This window comes from Coregonus lavaretus (assembly GCF_964263955.1).
Source record: "Coregonus lavaretus genome assembly, chromosome: 14".
Taxonomy (NCBI): domain Eukaryota; kingdom Metazoa; phylum Chordata; class Actinopteri; order Salmoniformes; family Salmonidae; genus Coregonus; species Coregonus lavaretus.
The window spans coordinates 17726867-17745198 of record NC_140001.1 but is presented as its reverse complement, the minus strand read 5'-3'; the positions used below and the strand labels follow the sequence as shown (position 1 = coordinate 17745198).

The 18332-nt window shown below is 41.9% G+C and overlaps 1 protein-coding gene across 1 annotated transcript; it reads left to right on the top strand.

The window, feature by feature from the left end:
- The first annotated feature begins 262 nt into the window (after nucleotides 1-262).
- On the top strand, nucleotides 263-17857 carry LOC311141541 (uncharacterized protein). Its single transcript, XM_084176902.1, has 11 exons — nucleotides 263-582; nucleotides 7033-7101; nucleotides 7338-13351; nucleotides 13496-13776; nucleotides 14416-14534; nucleotides 14726-14878; nucleotides 15167-15416; nucleotides 15671-15807; nucleotides 15976-16199; nucleotides 16639-17275; nucleotides 17378-17857. Exons 2-11 carry the CDS (start codon nucleotides 7092-7094, stop codon nucleotides 17503-17505), a joined length of 7953 nt encoding a protein of 2650 aa, XP_084033028.1. The 5' UTR covers nucleotides 263-582; nucleotides 7033-7091; the 3' UTR covers nucleotides 17506-17857.
- The last annotated feature ends 475 nt before the right edge of the window (nucleotides 17858-18332 follow it).

The window sequence follows — 18332 nt, the reverse complement described above, 5'->3', positions numbered from 1 at the left end:
CTTAATTGTTAATTTTCTCAAAATCCAAAGGCACAACCTAGATTTGAGCCAATGTCTTAAGTAGTTGTACATGTTATTACTCCAACCAAGTGAAAGTGACAAACCGACACGTTTCAATTTTCGTCAAAAACAACTTTCTTTCGAAGGTGTACCTTTGATTTGACCTCATGCACATGCGTAGTTCGGCGCGAGATACCATTAGATTGGGGTACGTGTTTTTTACGCATGCGCTTAGCTAGCCAACGTCGCCATGACATCGCCTACAAACGTTATCGGGGATTTCTATTGGAGAAGCAGTTTCTGCCCATCTTCATGATTGTACTGTCTTTGGCTTTATCGTTGACTGACTGATTTATTTGCATTGCACGCCACCCCCTGGGAATATCTTGACTGTTAAGTTTTTTTGTGTGTAGGTCATCTAGCTTCTGATCCTCGACCCCGGCGTTGCTGGTTCGCAGACGGAAGAAGACACATGAGGTTGTTGTAGGAGCGGGAAAAAATGGCGACGAACATCGACTACGGCGCTAACACATTGAGGACTCGAAACATTGTCTGAATCGCACCGATTCTCTGTGGAAACGTGTAAGTTGGCTATTCAATCTATTCCATTAACGTCTTTGTAAATGTTCATTGCATGCCACGTTTTGTAGGTGTTTGTGTCGTAACATTTTTCATATTTCTGAGCTTGATCAATAGAAAGGCAAAGGGGGTTCCGATTCCACTCCCCTTGCAATTTTATTTCCTGGTCGACAAGTGACAGAGCTAGGACGAAAATGGTGTAAACTTGATTGTTCACAAGTTTGATTCTAATAACAAATGCAGCAAGTGTTATTTGGTCAATCTGTGCAGTTATCAGTGTTTGCAATATGTTATCGGGTTGCATTTAAGAGACAATCTAGCTACATTATGTCGATGCAGCCAGTGAGCTCAGTTCAAGCTTTGGCTACCTAGCTAATACTGCTGTGTTAAAGCAAATGACCCATTCTAGTATAACGCTGCAAATGTCCAGATATTCTTGTTCACAATTTCACAAGAGGTTTTGTCTCGCATGTGACGAAGCCTAGAGACTAAGTGTGTGCTGAAATGTCCTAATCCTTTGATCTAATGCTGGGTTGAGGATTTCAAAGGAAAGATCAACTGAAAGCTTGTGGTTAATCATTTTCTGGTCCTCCTCAATCTGAGGACTAGGCTATAAACATGCAATGTCTGTAGAGACACAGTGTGCCACTTGGGTGTGCTTACAAAGCAATGCACAACTCTACATTTCTTACATACTCGTATTATTATTTGATTTATTCCACTCGCTCTAGCGCATAAACGACTTCCAAATGTACAGACTGCCCAATCTTAGATTGCTTGAGAAAATATTTTTGATAGCAAGTATACTTTGTGAACTACAACAAAATTTAAATGAGTTCCCAATGCATTTCAATGGCAATAAAAGTGCCATAGATTTACATGGGAACATTTAGGAAATTTGGGCGTGTATCTCCTACACCATTTAAACGTTCAACGTTGAGATGTTCAGACTCACCCGATCTAGATTGTTCCCATTCAGAATTTTGATAACATTTTATACTTTTTGAACTATAAACATTTAAAATATTAATAACAGCTCCATAGGCTTGAATGGGAAGTATGTGGATTTGCCACTGCTCTTACACCGTTTCAGCTATCAATGCCAAACTAACATTGAGATGTTCAAACTGACCCAACTGAGATTGTGTGCATTCAGATTTTTGTTACTATTTATACTTGTTGAATTATAACCATTTTAAATTTAACTCACCAACAGTAACCCCTGAACCTTTCAAGCTAGAACCAACTTTCACATGTTCAGGCAATCCTAACTTCAAATTCTTAAACTTTGATCAACTAGAACTATACAAATGTGCATAAATTAGCATAAAATAACCCACCAACAGTAACTCTTGAACTGTTCAAGCTAGAGACACCAAACCAACTTTCTCATGTTCAGGCTATCCTAACTTCAAATTCTTAAACTTTTATCAACTAGAACTATACAAATGTAGATACACCAGCTTTCAAATGTGCAGACATCCCTAACTTAGATTGCTTGAGAAAATACTTTTGATACTATTTATACTTTTTATACTACAACCATATTTGCATTGTTCAGACGGACCCTACTTCGATTGCTTGCTTTCAGATTTGTTATACTATTTATACCTTTTGAACTATAATTATTTAATATTTACGTTAGTCAATAGCGACCATGAGAGGTAGATATTCAGTGCCACTGCTTTCTAACCATTCAAGTTAGAAACTCCAAACCAACTTCAGGATGATGGAAACACTTCATAGATTCTTTCATTCCTTCATCCTTTAATCACCTACATTTGCATTCATTTCCATATTAGGACAAATGCCACAACTCTGTAACCCTATAAGCTATAAACACAAAACCAACTTTCAAATGTGCAGACAGCCCCAAATTAAATTGTTTAAGAAATGATTTTTGATAGCATCCATACTTTTTGTACTAGAACACATATTTAAATGAACTCCCAATGCATTTCAATGGCAATAAAGGGCCATAGACTTACATGGGGAACATTTTGGCACGCATCTCCTCTTACACGTTTAAGCTATCAACACCAAACCAATGTTGAGATGTTCAGACTGATCCAAATTAGATTGCTTGCATTCAGATTCTTTATACTATTTTATACTTTTTGAACTATAACCATTTTTATATTTGCATAAATCAACATGGGTTTGAATTAGAATCACAGTAATACAGTGGTAGCTATTTAAAATGGTCATTCTCCTTGGCCAATTAAGCTACAAGACCAACTTTAAAACATTCAGGCAATCCTAACTTCAAATTTTGTAAGATCTTTATCAACTATAACTGTACAAATGTAGATACATTAGCATAAAATAACCCACCAACAATAACTCTTGAACCGTTCAAGCTAGAGACACCAAACCAACCTTTACATGTTCATGCTATCCTATCAATCAATCTAGCATGCACACCACATTTTCTTCAGGAAATTTACTTTTCTAGTTATTGTTATTATTCCGTCCACTCTAGAGCTTAAATGATTGAATCTATATATACAAAACCAGCTTTCAAATGTGCAGACATCCCTAACTTAGATTGCTTGAGAATCATTTTGATACTATTTATACTTTTTATACTACAACCATATTTGCATAAAACTAAATGCTAGTCAATAGCCATAGACTTGAATGGTAAAAAATTGAGAAATGGAGACGGATCTCCTCTTTCACTGTTTAAGCTATCAACACCAAACCAATGTTCAGACTGACCGTACTTAGATTGACTGCATTCAGATTTTTTATACTATTTATACTTTAACTATAACCATTTAACATTTGCATGAATTAACATGGGTTTGAATGAAAACCATAGGAATACAGAGGTAGCTATTAAAAAAGGGTCCTGCTACTTGGCCAATTAAGCTACAAGACTAACTTTAACACATTCAGGATACCCTAACTTCAAAATCCTTTAAAACCTTTATCAACTAGAACGATATACATTAGCATAAAATAACTCACCAACAGTAACTCTTGAACTGTTCGAGCTAGCGGTACCAAACCAATTTTCACATGTTCAGGCTATACTATCTGACCAGAACTACTGACCACAACCACACAACTACTGACCACACCCACACAACTACTGACCCACATAACTACTGACCACAACTAATGAACCACAACTACTGACCACAACCATACAACTACTGAACCACATATAGCTACTTACCACAAAACTACTGACCACAACCACACAACTACTGACCACAACCACACAACTAGTGACCATGTCCATACTGTAGGGCCCAAAGAACCTGCAACAAAATCACACAACTACTGACCACAGTCACACAACTACTGACCACAGTCACACAACTACTGACCACAGTCACACAACTACTGACCACAGCCACACAGCTACTGACCACAGCCACTGACCACAACAACTGACCACAACCACACAACTAGTGATCATGTCCATACTGTAGGGCCCAAAGAACCTGCAACACAACCACACAGCTACTGATCACACAACTACTGATCACACCCACACAACTACTGACCCACACAACTACTGACCATAACCACAAAACTAATGACCACAACTACTGACCACAACCACACAACTACTGACCACAACAACTGACCACACAACTCCTGACCACAAACACACACCTACTGACCTCAAAACTAATGAACCACAACTACTGACAACAACCATACAACTACTTAGCACAAAACTAATGACCACAACTACTGACCACAACCATACAACTACTGACCACACAACTACTGACGACAACAGCTGACCACAACCACACAACTACTGACCCACACAACTACTGACCCACACAACTACTGACCCACACAACTACTGACCCACACAACTACTGACCATAACCACAAAACGAATGACCACAACTAATGAACCATACAACTACTGACCACAACCATACAACTACTGAACCACACAACTACTTACCACAAAACTAATGACCACAACTACTGACCACAGCCACACAACTACTGACCACAGCCACACAACTACTGACCACAGCCAAACAACTATTGACCACAGCCACACAGCTACTGACCACAACAACTGACCACAACCACACAACTAGTGGCCATGTCCATACTGTAGGGCCCAAAGAACCTGGAACACAACCACACAGCTACTGACCACAGTCACACAACTACTGACCACAGCCACACAACTACTGACCACAGCTACTTACCACAACAACTGACCACAACCACACAACTAGTGGCCATGTCCATACTGTAGGGCCCAAAGAACCTGCAACACAACCACACAGCTACTGACCACACAACTACTGATCACAACCACACAACTGACCACACAACTCCTGACCACAACCACACACCTACTGACCACAACCACACAACTACTGACTCACACCCACACAACTACTGACCACAAAACTAATGAACCACAACTACTGACCACAACTACTTAGCACAAAACGAATGACCACAAGCACACAACTACTGACCACAAGCACACAACTACTGACCACAAGCACACAACTACTGACCGCAACTAATGAACCACAACTACATACCACAAAACTAATGACCACAACTACTGACCACAACCATACAACTACTGACTACACAACTACTGACCACAAGCACACAACTACTGACCACAAGCACACAACTACTGACCACAAGCACACAACTACTGACCACAACTAATGAACCACAACTACTTACCACACAGCTAATGACCACAACTACTGACCACAATCATACAACTACTGACTACACAACTACTGACGACAACAACTGACCACAACCACACAACTAGTGACCATGTCCATACAGTAGGGCCCAAAGAACCTGCAACACAATCACACAGCTACTGACCACACAACTACTGACCACAACCACACAACTCTGACCACAACTGCTGACCACAACCACACAACTACTGACCACTACTGACCACAACTACTGAGCACAACCACACAACTACTGACCACAACCACACAACTACTGACCACAATTACAACTACTGACCACAGCCACATAGCTACTGACCACAACCACACAACTACTGACCACAACTATTGACCACGTCCATACTGTAGGGCCCAAAGAACCTGCAACACAACCACACAACTACTGACCACAGCTACAAACACCACCCCAATGTTGACACGTGCAGACTGGCTCAACGTAGATGGCTTCTACACAGCTTTTTGCTATCATTCCTACTTCACAACTATAAAGCTTGTTGTATCGCCATTCATTTCAATGGCGGAATGCAGGCCTCAACATTCAAAACTGAAATCACTGCCACAACTTTTAGAATGTTCCAACTAAAACATTTTGAGAGCTTAAAAACACATGATATGGCTTATTGATGATATAGTACTCACTCTAGCCTACTATACTAGCCCACTATAACCCACTATAATAACTCCACACATACAAACCTCCCCAAAATAGGTCATTATAACTAACACACAGCCTTTGAAAACCATACTACTAACATTACTACTGCTGTCACTATCACTACTATTTCACAACCATAAATACTTCAAGACTAGCAAGCACACCACATTTACTTCAGTAAATGTCATTTTCTAATGTTGTTTGTTTATGAATGCATGGACTCAATTATTTTACATTTACATTTTAGTCATTTAGCAGACGCTCTTATCCAGAGCGACTTTACAGTTAGTGAGTGCATACATTTTTCCCCCAACATTTATTTCATACTGGCCCCCCGTGGGAAATGAACCCACAACCCTGGCGTTGCAAGCGCCATGCTCTACCAACTGAGCTACACGGGGCCATGGATTGTGGGTTAGATCAATGTATGCCTATGGTAAAATATCATGGCCTAGGCTATGCTGTGTGTTTTTCCTACATTACACTTACCTTTCAAGAGTATCACCTTATGTCTTGGTTGTTCAGCACTTAGTTAGGCTATTAAAATAGTTATATGCTTTTCCAAGAGGACATTCAGAGCTAGTCATCTTAAAATGCAGTTGATTATGGTTATAATGACACCATTATTGTGTGTTGATAAGCTAAAAGCCACTACTTTGTCAGTAATGTGAATGTGATATTGTGCACTGAGACAGAAAATTATAAGAATATCACTAGCAAACTGTACTTTTAAGTCTTGACCTGTGACTGTACCTGTTTAGCAACAATTTTCAGTGTGACTAACTGTACTTACAAGTTATTAAATGTAAACATGACAGCGAACTTGTGGGACTTGCTGCAAAAATGTTAGCTTCAGATCAGCTATAGGCCAAAATCCTATTCAGATAAATCACACCTATTGTCTTATTCAGTCATTTGGCCAGAATTCATTTGAATCAATTGTAGAGTCGCTCGGTTGTGGAGAAATTGGTAAATGTCTCTCCTTTTATCAGTATGTTTGCATTTTGCATGTTTAGTCTGGTTTTGCTAGTGTGTTATGAGACAATGTCATCAAATTATTATGCTCCCCCATAGGTTTCTCTCCCGTTTGTCAGTAAAGTTCTGGGATCAAGAAACTCACAGAGCCAGGGGAGATGGAGGAAGGTATTACTTATTGTTCTTCTCATTCTTGAGTTGTATACTCTTTAAAACAGTTCTGCTAACAGCCTACCCCATAATACAAGTTGTAAACAGGAGAATGGTGAACTTTATCACCTACCTTTTTTAGCTGCTTGGTTGGTCTGGTAATACTTAGATACATAGCACATTTCATCATTAATATCTGATACACATGTATTATTCTGCAGTTGTATAGATTAAGGTATTTTATACACCCACAGATTCCAGGCGCCTTGACAAGTCTGACCAAATGACCCACGGTCAACCAGCCTCTCAACAATCCATGTCTCCAAGTCAGTCATTCCAGTGTAACCATTGTGTCCTCCTCTTCAAATCAAAATATTTCCTCCTTGAACACATGAAGAAGGTGCATGGCGTTGATGTGGATCCTTCACAAAGTGATGGGAGTTCTACTCCCTCAGAGAGTTCCACACAACCTCACAGTAGCACTCTCTACAACAATTCAGAGGAGCTTTTCTCTTGCCGACATTGTACGTTTACGTCTTCCAGTCAGCCTGTTATTATCAAACATGAAAGAACAAATCACAAGGTGCCGGGAAAGGGTCCTGGTAAGGGTAGGACCCTGAAAACACAGAAACGGTATTTAAGGGGCAAGCTGCTTAATGCCAAAGTGCCACTGCCAGGGAAGAAGAACCAACACAATGTGTCAACACTCCAACGCAAACAAGGGGAAGTTGGGAGATTGAATTTCCCGAAATCCAAGTCTACCTCAAAAACCATAAACATTCCTAGCTCTAGTCTATTGCTGGAGAATCTGCAAACTCAAGTGGGATCCTCAGGAAATATTTCTAAATTCAGAGTCGTATCTGGAAGTTCTGTGCATGGGTCATCTTTAAATTCCTCACAACTGAAGTTGCCCAACCTCCCAAGGCCATCACGGGTGCATCACGTGACCCTCCAAGACGATGGTAAAGGTGTCTCTAAAGTAACTGAAGAGAGATCTCATACAGAAAGTGAACAGAAGGGCTCTCACTGCTGCTCACTCTGCAACTTCTCTGCGACTTGGCTAGAAGATCTTCACACTCACCAGCGAAGTGAGCACAGTTACCTTTTTTACAGCATGGGGTTAAGTCTGCTGGACGGAACAGCGACAGAACCGCGGGATCCCAAACCTGAAACGTATAATGAAATGTCACTGACAGAGCCATTGGCTAATGCCACCAAGAAGAGGACGCATGATGACACCCCTTTGAGTCCTGCTAAGAAAAAGATCAAAACAAACCCTGAAAGTACAGTCATCCAAAGCAAGCTATCAGGGGGCACTGCTTTCACCTTTGAGGTTAGTGAGGATGAAGAGGAGGGGGATGCCTGGAGAACTGAACTAGATGTCTCGGGAACTGAAAAAGATGAGCACAATCAATTGGAAAATAGAGAAAGCAGGGCCAAACAAAAAATACTTTATCGTTGCAAACATTGTGACTACAGTCACAAGTCATCTCGCAGTTTGAGCACCCATTACCAGAGAATGCACCCTTACATCAGGTATGACTTTCAGTACATCATGAATCCAGATGATTGGACTGCCACCTTCCGTTGCTTGGAGTGTCCTGTTGAGTTTGCCACCCCTGATGACCTCAAGAAGCACTATAGGGATAATCACCCAGAAGCTCCAGATGTGTTCATGATGCGATCAGATCAGCTTGATTTGGTGTACAAGTGCTTTGCCTGCCCATTCACAATTTCTAATGGCAAATACTTGAAACCCCATTACAAAAACAAGCATCCCAAACTGAAAATGAGCAGTCCTTTAATGTACTGCAGTTTTACTGCCAAGCCTTCTAAAGACGAACCCTCTACATCACATTTAAGGCAAACCTCCAGCCTAAAGGATGCAGAGGTTGTCTCTCCTGAGAGGTCTCTGACCCCATGTAAAGAAACTGTTAATATCAACTCTACACCCCCAAAAGAATGTTCTGCTTCCATGGGAGTGGATGAGGAACTGTACCACTGCAAACATTGTGCCTTCAGCAATAAGTCAGTGGTTGTCATGCTTGTCCACTACCAAAAAAGCCATCTGAAGGCAGGATTGACAATTGACGACATAAAACAAGCATCTCTTTCCACTTCCAGGAAAGCTAAGGACGAAACACTGGCGTCTCCTCAAAATATGGTTTTGGAACCATTAAAACTCCCAGAAGTAAAGTCCCCCAACACGTCCCTCTTCAAACCCGATGTTGCACAGGAAGATGTAGAGAACATGTTTTTCTGCCAGCATTGCAACTATGGCAACCTCACAGTGAAGGGGTTGTTGAATCACCAAAGGTCAAGACACAGTGATCTCAATGCTACTGTTGAACAGATCCATTTCCATACTGCTGAGGTCCGTAGTCAAAGCAAAATGTCACAAGGCATAGGAATAGTCTCACCTAGCACTCCCCTCCAAAAAGATAGTGCACAGGAACAGGTTTTAAAGCCATTCAAACTCCCAGAAGTTAAGTCTCCTAACGCATCCCCTCCCATATCCAATGTTTTGCAGGCAGATGATCAGCGTTTGTATTTCTGCCAGTTTTGTGGCTATTGCAACCCCACAGTGAGAGGCGTTATGAATCATCAGAAGTTGAGACACAGTACTCGTAAGTCAACTGCTGAACGGATCATTAAACATACTGCTGTGATTCGTAGCAACCCCAAAGTGAGAAGGGTTTTGAATCATCAGAAGTTAAGACACAGTACTCGTAAGTCAACTGCTGAACGGATCATTAAACATACTGCTGCGATTCGTAGCAACCCCAAAGTGAGAGGGGTTTTGAATCATCAGAAGTTAAGACACAGTCATCTCAAGGTGACTGCTGATAAGGTCGTCAAGCACACTGCTGAAAAGCTTCAGTCTACTGGATTTGACTCATCAAACTCCTCTCTCAAATCCACTGTTGAGAACGAGGTAGCTGACTTGTTTTTTTGCCAGTACTGCAACTATGGCAACCCCAGAGTTATAGGGGTTTTGAATCATCAGAAATTAAGACATCGTTATCTTCAGACATCCACTAATCAGATCCTTCAATATACATCTGAGCTTCGTAGTCAGAAAGATGCATCTCAGTCTGCTGGATTTGACTCCTCTCTCCTCAGATCTGATGTTGGGAATGAGGCCGGTAACTTGTTTTTCTGCCAGTTTTGCAACTATGGGAACCCCTCAATGAGAGGAATTTTGAATCATCAAAAGAGAAGACACAGTGAACTCCAAACAACTTCTGGCGACATCTTCAGGCATACTGCTGAGGTTGGAGGGCAAACAGAAAAATCTAAAAAGTCTAAGAGCGTCAACTCGACTAACTCTTCTCACATCTTACCTCTTCCTCTTGTGACAGAAGAGGCTGTGTTATTCTGTCAGCTTTGCAACTATAGCAATCCAACCATGAGGGTGGTTGTGGAACATCAAAGGAAAAGACACCCAGATCTTAAAGCAACTGCTAAACAAATCCTTGAATATACTGCTACTGTTTTGTCCCAAATTAGCAAATCGCCTAACTCATCCTTCTTAACATCTGATGTTGTCCAAGAAGAGTTAGATAAGTTCTTCTGCCAATATTGTGACTATAGCAATCCCACAGTGAGAGGGATCTTTAATCATCAAAGCAAAATGCATTGTGATCTCGAAACAAACGCTGCGCAGGTCTTAAGGCATACTGTTGTGGTCCAAGGGCAAACCAAAGAATCTCAGTCAAAAGCAGTGAACTCTCCTCACCTCTTGTCTCATCCTCTTTTGAAGGACGAGGTTGAACACATGTTTTTCTGTCAGCTTTGCAACTATAGCAATCCAACAGTGATGGGGGTTTTGAATCATCAAAGGAAAAGACACCTTGATATGAAGCCAACTGCTAAGCAAATCCTTGAATATACTGCTACTGTTTTGGGCCAAATGGGAAAATCCCAGACAGTACGAAGAAACTCTCTTAACTCATCCCAAGAAGAAGAGGGGAAGTTGTTTTACTGCCAGCATTGTGACTATAACAACCCGACAGTTAGGGGGGTTTTGAATCATCAGAAATTAAGACATAGTGATCTGAAGGCATCTGCGGATGAAGTTGTCAGGTATACTGCAATTGTTCCCGGCCCAAATAAAAAATCAACAATGCAACAACCTAACATGTCCTCCATGAAAGCCTCACAATCTGGCAAGCAGAAAGCTGCACTGCTCAGGTCCTTAAAGTGCCGCAAATGCTCTTATACAACTCCCCATATATATCTTTTGAAAAGGCATCTGAGGAATAACCACCAAGAGAAAGCCCCGATCACTACCATTATACATTGGGCTTACCAAGATGGCCATTTACAGGAAGGTTATCACTGCGAGTGGTGTGTTTGTTCACATACTGAAGCGAAGGGACTCCTCCGGCACTACCGGCAACGTCATCCAGATAAAAATACTGGACTTGAATCCATCATCCTGAGGTTACATGCCGGCCCTAAGATTTCTCGATTTAAAAAAACGAAGCCTAACCCAGAGCGCAATGAAAAACATGATCAGATTACCCTCAGGTTTGGGGATGTTCCAAAGACCTCTCCATCTTTTCAGACCGGAGGAGGTGACACAAAAGTCTATCCATGCCGAGCGTGTCCCTTTAAGGCTACTTCCATGGGGGGTATCAGCAGCCACTACCGTGCAGTTCATCCATGGTCTGTCAAGGAAGATGGGTCTGTGTTAGATGTCATTAGTTGTAGGCAGACCCAAGAACCAGAGGTCCATGAACAGCTTGATGTTCATGAAACCTCGAGGTCAAGTGAGACATATAGGTGCCCTGTCTGTTCCGGAGAGTTCAACACCCTCCATGGTATGTCTACTCATTGTGGAAAGAAACATCCGGAATATGATATGAAGGTCCATGAACAGCTTGATGTTCATGAAACTTCAAAGCCAAGCCAGCGATATAGGTGCCCTGTCTGTTCCGGAGAGTTCAACACCCTCCATGGTATGTTAACTCATTGTGGAAAGAAACATCCAGAATATGATACATCAACTTATGAAAGGGAACCTGAAGAGGAACCTAGTACAAGTGAGGGGACTCTGGTATTCAAGTGTTCAATCTGTCCATATGTGAACTCTCACGCTCATGGTGTTCTAACTCACTGCCAGATGAGGCATCCAGCCGTCAAAGCCAGAACTGAGAGACTTGAACAAGAAATTGTACACTTCACTGACCCAAATGAGTGTCTGAAAGTCAGATCGGGTAAGAGGATGGGATTGGCAGGCTTCAGGTGCAATATGTGTCCAGTCATCCATGCAAAATTCAAGAAGTTGAAGGCTCACTATGAGATGGATCACAAACGATCTGCTGCAAATATATTCAAACCGGCTTTGAAACAATCCGCTGCCATTAAAAAACAATTGCTCTCCAAATACAGAGGCTCCCAGACCTCAATTGCCCAGGCTGCCATTTTAAAAAATGGGAAATCCATCATAGTCAAGTGCCACCTTTGCAAGTACTTTTGCACCACTAAAAAGGGCCTTGCCCATCATCTCCGCATTAACCACAGTACAGTGGCTCCAATTGAGGACAAAGAGTTTTCCTACAAGTGTGCACTGTGCTCGTATACAACTTCGATTTGTAAGTACCTTGCAGCCCACTATAGGAGGCAACATGGCAATGCTGCTTTCAACAACCACTTTGTTCCAGCATTCAGACCTCACCGCATTCCTCCAAACTCACCGGACCATAAGGCTTCTTTGAGTCAGGAAACCAAATCACCTGGTGAGAAGATAAACTGTTCTTGCTGTTTTTTCCAATGTCTTAGTGAAAAAGGCCTGGTCTCCCATTATGCAATTTGCCACCCAGGAGTCTCTCCCAGCAAGCACAAATCTAGCAAAGTTAGTCCGAATAACACACTGCACTTTCCCCCCAAGCCCAGAAATCGTTCCCAGCAACAGAAACCTGTATGCAAATTATTTGATCCACAATGTGAGAAAGGCAAAGCATTGCGTCCAGTTAAATGCAAGAAATGCGTGAAGTTATCCTTCAACTCAAATCTGCTGCTAAGTATCCACTACACCAATTTCCACAATGAAGATTTCAAACAAGACTTCACTATACTTTCAAAGACTTCAGAGGATGGCACAGAGTTCTACAGATGTGGATACTGTAACCTCCAAATCCAGGGCAGTGCGGACCTCGGCTCCCATCTCGACCATCATAATGAGGAGTTTCAGAAGCTGGCAAATGGACAGAAGAGGAAACAACGCCTCAGTGAGCCACCGCCAAAGACCAAGCCTGTTAAGGTAAGTGGCACATAATGCAATAAAGTGCAACCCTATGCGCTCGTGATTGTTTGACAGATGGTAGGACTGTGCAACATTGGAAAAATAAATCTGTGTTTTCCCTTATGTGATCCTTAACCTTAATAATTTATTTATGTCTTTCAGCATGAAAGACAAGAACTGCCCGAGGTTCTGACAGCAGAGGAATCGGACAGTGATTGGATTGTGACAAAGGTGGAATCTGTTACAACAGGGATGGGTCCACTGGTTTCCCCTTCCCCTGTCCCATCGACAACAGAACCAGAGGGGGGGTCAGTAGGAGAGGAGTGCAACCACTGCGGGCGAACTTTCATGTCTTTGAAAGGTTTACGCTCACATGAGCGGAGCCATGCAGCTACAGCAGCGCTAAAACGGCTGGACAATGTACCTCATCAACAGAAGCAGATGTAAGAGGAAAATATTTAGATTGTATATTTAAGCAAAAAGGCCCGAGGGGGTGTGGTGTATTGCCAGTATACCACAGCTAAGGGCTGTTATTAAGCATGACGCAATGCAGAGTGCCTGGATACGGCCCTTAGCTGTGGTATATTGGCCATATACCACAAACTCCAGAGGTGCCTTATTGCTATTATAAACTGGTTACCAATGTAATTAGAGCAGTAGAAATGCATGTTTTGTCATACCCGTGGTATACGGTCTGATATATCAGCATTCAGAGCTTGAACCACTCAGAGGGGAGTATTTATAGTATGTGATTGATTCTATCTTGTAATGTTACCTTCTTAAGTACTTCATAAAAAGCATGAGCTGGCGCACACCCAGAGACATTTATTTAGTGTAGAGGTGCTGACTAACGGGGAATAAACTGTAAGCAATAAAAACTAAGCGAGTCGCACACTCCATATGTATAACCTCCCATTAATTTATTGGGTAAAAAAACACCAACGTTTCGGCATTACTGTGCCTTCTTCAGGGTACCACCATACAACATTCTTTCTTGTTTGTATATAAACCATGAAGATTAGCTTAACCATCTGGATAAATACATTTGTGAAATGACTGCTTGTCTGCTCATGTCTCTTCAGGTTTGACCGCCATATTAGACATCGACCTGGGACCATCAGACCCTTCCACTGTGGGCTCTGTCGTTACAGAACTACAATCTTGAGCCTCTTGAAGAATCATCTGCTCAAAGTACATGGCGGTGAGACAACCTTACTGCTAGAGCACACTGTCATGTCACAACATTTCAAATACAATACATGTTCAAATACATGTTTTTTATTTATTTGTTATCTCAGAATCTGATACTGTATAAAATGTAAATTGAAATGGCAAAAGCTGTGGAAAATATCTAAAACATGTTTGCTTTTTTAATCTATCTTGCTGGAGTAGCTGAGTACCCATCCAAGAACCTCCCTTCCTCTGTGACTGGAAGCCAGAACAAGGAGCACACCCTGAGGGCCACTGAAGAGACCCAGAACCTGCCAGAACCTCAGGAAGGCAACCAAATGTCTGATGCTTCTGAGGAATCGGACCTCACTGAAAGCAAGTGCTCCCCTTTACTTTCATTGTTTTAGAGTTTGAATGATTAAACATCATGATTAGATCAGAACATTTCCTCTAAAATAAGCACATTTGTTATGCAGCATACAGACAAGACAATCAATATAGCTATACAAAACCAGATTTTTGAAAAATGCATAACGTCTTGCATATACACTCAATAGTATTTTGCCATTAGCACCTCCCCTACCTTTCTGTAAATCAGAGAAGTAATCTGCTGAGTGGCTGAATCAAATGTGGTACTAATATCCAGTGTATTTTCCTTTACAGAACCAGTATACTCAGAGCCCCCAGATGTCCAGCGGCAGCTCAACCACTATAGGCAGGTGGCTCAGGCCAAGGCCTCCAGCAGCCCTCCAGGCCCACAGACCCCCAGGACCACTCAAGATGGCTTATTCATCTGTGAGTTTTGTATCTACACCTCAAAATACATCAAGAGTATGCGTCGACACTACATAAATCGCCACAATGGGAAAAGGCTCGTGAGGTGCAAGGACTGCTCCTTTTTCACAGGCTTCAGGTAATATATTATTTTCATGCCAATGCTTGCCTTTGCTGTGTCATATTTGTTGTTTAGTATACATATTCCTGCTATATCTAAAGAATAGTGATTGAACAAGAAGCACCTGTGACACCTAGTATTGCTACATTAACGGACTCTTTAAATAACGAACAAATGCTTCTTGGTCACAATTGTTGCCATCTATTTTAGCCTCAGTATGCTATATTGCCAAATTTGTGATAACATATTTTTCTGAATGCTTATTACATTAGGAAGAAGTTGGAAATGCACATAGAGACGGCACATGCCAGTAGCCCAACAGAAGCTCCAAAGGAGCTACGCTGCCCTCTCTGTCTCTACCACACCAAAAACAAAAACCGCATGATCGACCACATCATCCTCCATCGTGGTAGGTGTTCTCTTGGTATTGTTAAAATAAATCCATGCTTTATACATCATGACACTCACTTGACACCTTTTGTGGCTGTCTACCATTTATTCTGTGGGATACTTGTCAGTATCATACCCCGACTTTACACTGCTGATCCTGTTTCTTTTTTTTCTTTCTTTTTAACAGAGCAGCCAGTGGCCCCGATAGAGGTGCGTCGTCCGAAGCTGTCGAGATATCTCCAGGGCATCGTGTTCCGCTGCCACAAGTGCACCTTCACCAGTTCCAGTGACAAGAAGCTGCTACTGCACATGCTCAAGCACGACGATATCAAGCCCTACAAATGCAGACTGTGCTACTTCGACTGCACACAGCTGAGCGAGTTGGAGGCACACCTGTGCGATAAGCACCAGGTTAGTGTTCTAGCTACACTCTCCTTATACCGCCTCAATCATGACTCCCTGCTCACTAGACTGTGGCTCTATCCAGAAACAGCCCCTAAGGCACTGAGAGGACTGCATAGGTTTAACCAAATGATTGTATATCCACCCTTTCCTCTGAAAGGTGGGAATTTCTGCCATACTGCTTACACTTGCAGTCCCATCAAAGCTTCACAGTGCCTAGGGGTAAGGGTTATTTCTGGATGAGGCCTGTCTCTCTCCACATGGAGAACGGTTCTGTTGACAAATAGGCCATCAAAGGTCACAACTAGTACAATGGGTATTCTCACACATTGTTTTGCTAATGTTAATTCTGACCGTCTATATTTTATCAAGTCTTCTCTGTTGAGTCATTTGTCCTTCTGTATCTGATGTAAATATGTAATCTGCCTTGTGGTGTTCTCTCCGGTAGGTCGTGAGGAACCATGAGCTGGTGGGACAGGTCCATCTGGAGGAACTGGAGAGAAGACTGAGCCGAGTCAACGAGGAGGAAGAACAATTAATGGACTGTGAGGAGAACCAAGGGCAACAAGATGAGGTGAACAGAGATGCCGATAACAAGGTGGCAGAGAACACAGCCCAAAACAGTGAATTCCATGAGAGCCATGATTTTAGTAATGATGAGAACAAAGAGGAACAATATAAGCAATGCCACGAGAAGCTAGAGAATGAGAACAAGGAGAAGGTAGAGGAACAATTAATGGACTGTGAGGAGGAGAACGGAGAACCTGGAGAGATGGACATAGAAGAACAAAACAACCAATATCATGAGATGCCAGTGCTTAAAGATGAAGCCTGTAACTATCACGAGATGCCAGTGCTTGAAAATGAAGAGGGCAAAGACGAAACGCACAGTAATCATGGTGAGAGACAGGAACATGAGGAGGAGGCAGTGAAGACTGACCGTCTAAAACCTGAGTGCAATAAGAAACCGGAGCAAGGGCCTGAAGAGGATGAAAAATATGAAAAAAATACCAAGAGTGGCGAGAAGCAAGATCATGAGGTGGAGGAAAACAACAAGGAAAATGGCAACATACCTTCACCAAAAGGTAAGTCAATTTGGACATGAAACTATTGACATCCAATTGATCTGTTTCTGGTTCCCTGTCAGGTGTTTAACTCTGCGCCTTATTCTGTTATCATTCCTATAGATGCCTCCACTACCCTGAAGATAATTCCAGTGACCAGAAATGAGAAAGCGCTTTCCTGCGAGCTCTGTGGCCGAACTCTCATGAACAGCACTGACCTGGAAAGGCATGTGATGCGCCATGGCTTGTAACTCTGTGTCGGTGCAACTAATGAGGATGTATTGACACTGAGGGTGTTGCTGCTTAGAAATGGGAGACATGTCATAACAGGGCTGCTTTTAACAGCAAGATGATTATGTGAAGTTCAATTGAATGTAGTGTTTTATTGTCACTTGTTGCATACTGTTTCACCTGTAACAAACTATTATTGACTGGAGACACTGCAGCTATTGTTGTAAAGGACAAAGTCTGTCATTATTGTATATTATGTTGTGAATGACCATTGTTCACATTTCCAACGAATTGGCTGTTTTGATGCTCATTGTAAATATGTTAATCCTGTTGTCTTTTAACATTTCTGTAATAAATGACTTTATCCTAGAACTATTCTGTTTCATTGATATTTCATTTTGTGAAAACGCTTTTCCTCGTTTTAAGGATATGAACTGTTCCTGAACCAATCAAGACACTTTTTAAAGGGGGGACAAAGCGGTGATAAAATCCTTGACTAGGGAAAGAAGTGCAGTAGTTTTTGTAAATATGTACAATGGATGGGGAATGGTGGATAGCGGCAACAGCTCCTGTGAATCTGCATTGACTTCACATTTTCACCCTACATTTCTTCACACATTCACTCGTATTATTTTTCTCATATAAGTAGCCACAGTTTGTATTTATAGCTGGTTTCCCAAAATCATCTTGAGGCCAAGTTCGTTGTTAGAACCATTGATCTCAATGCTTCTAACGAAATGTATGCCTGCCTTTGGGAAACTGGGCGCAGGGCGTTTGTACATACGCGGAGGTCCGTGCTAACCGGCTCATTGGGACGTCCCTAGCCCATTGAAATTTAAATGTAAAA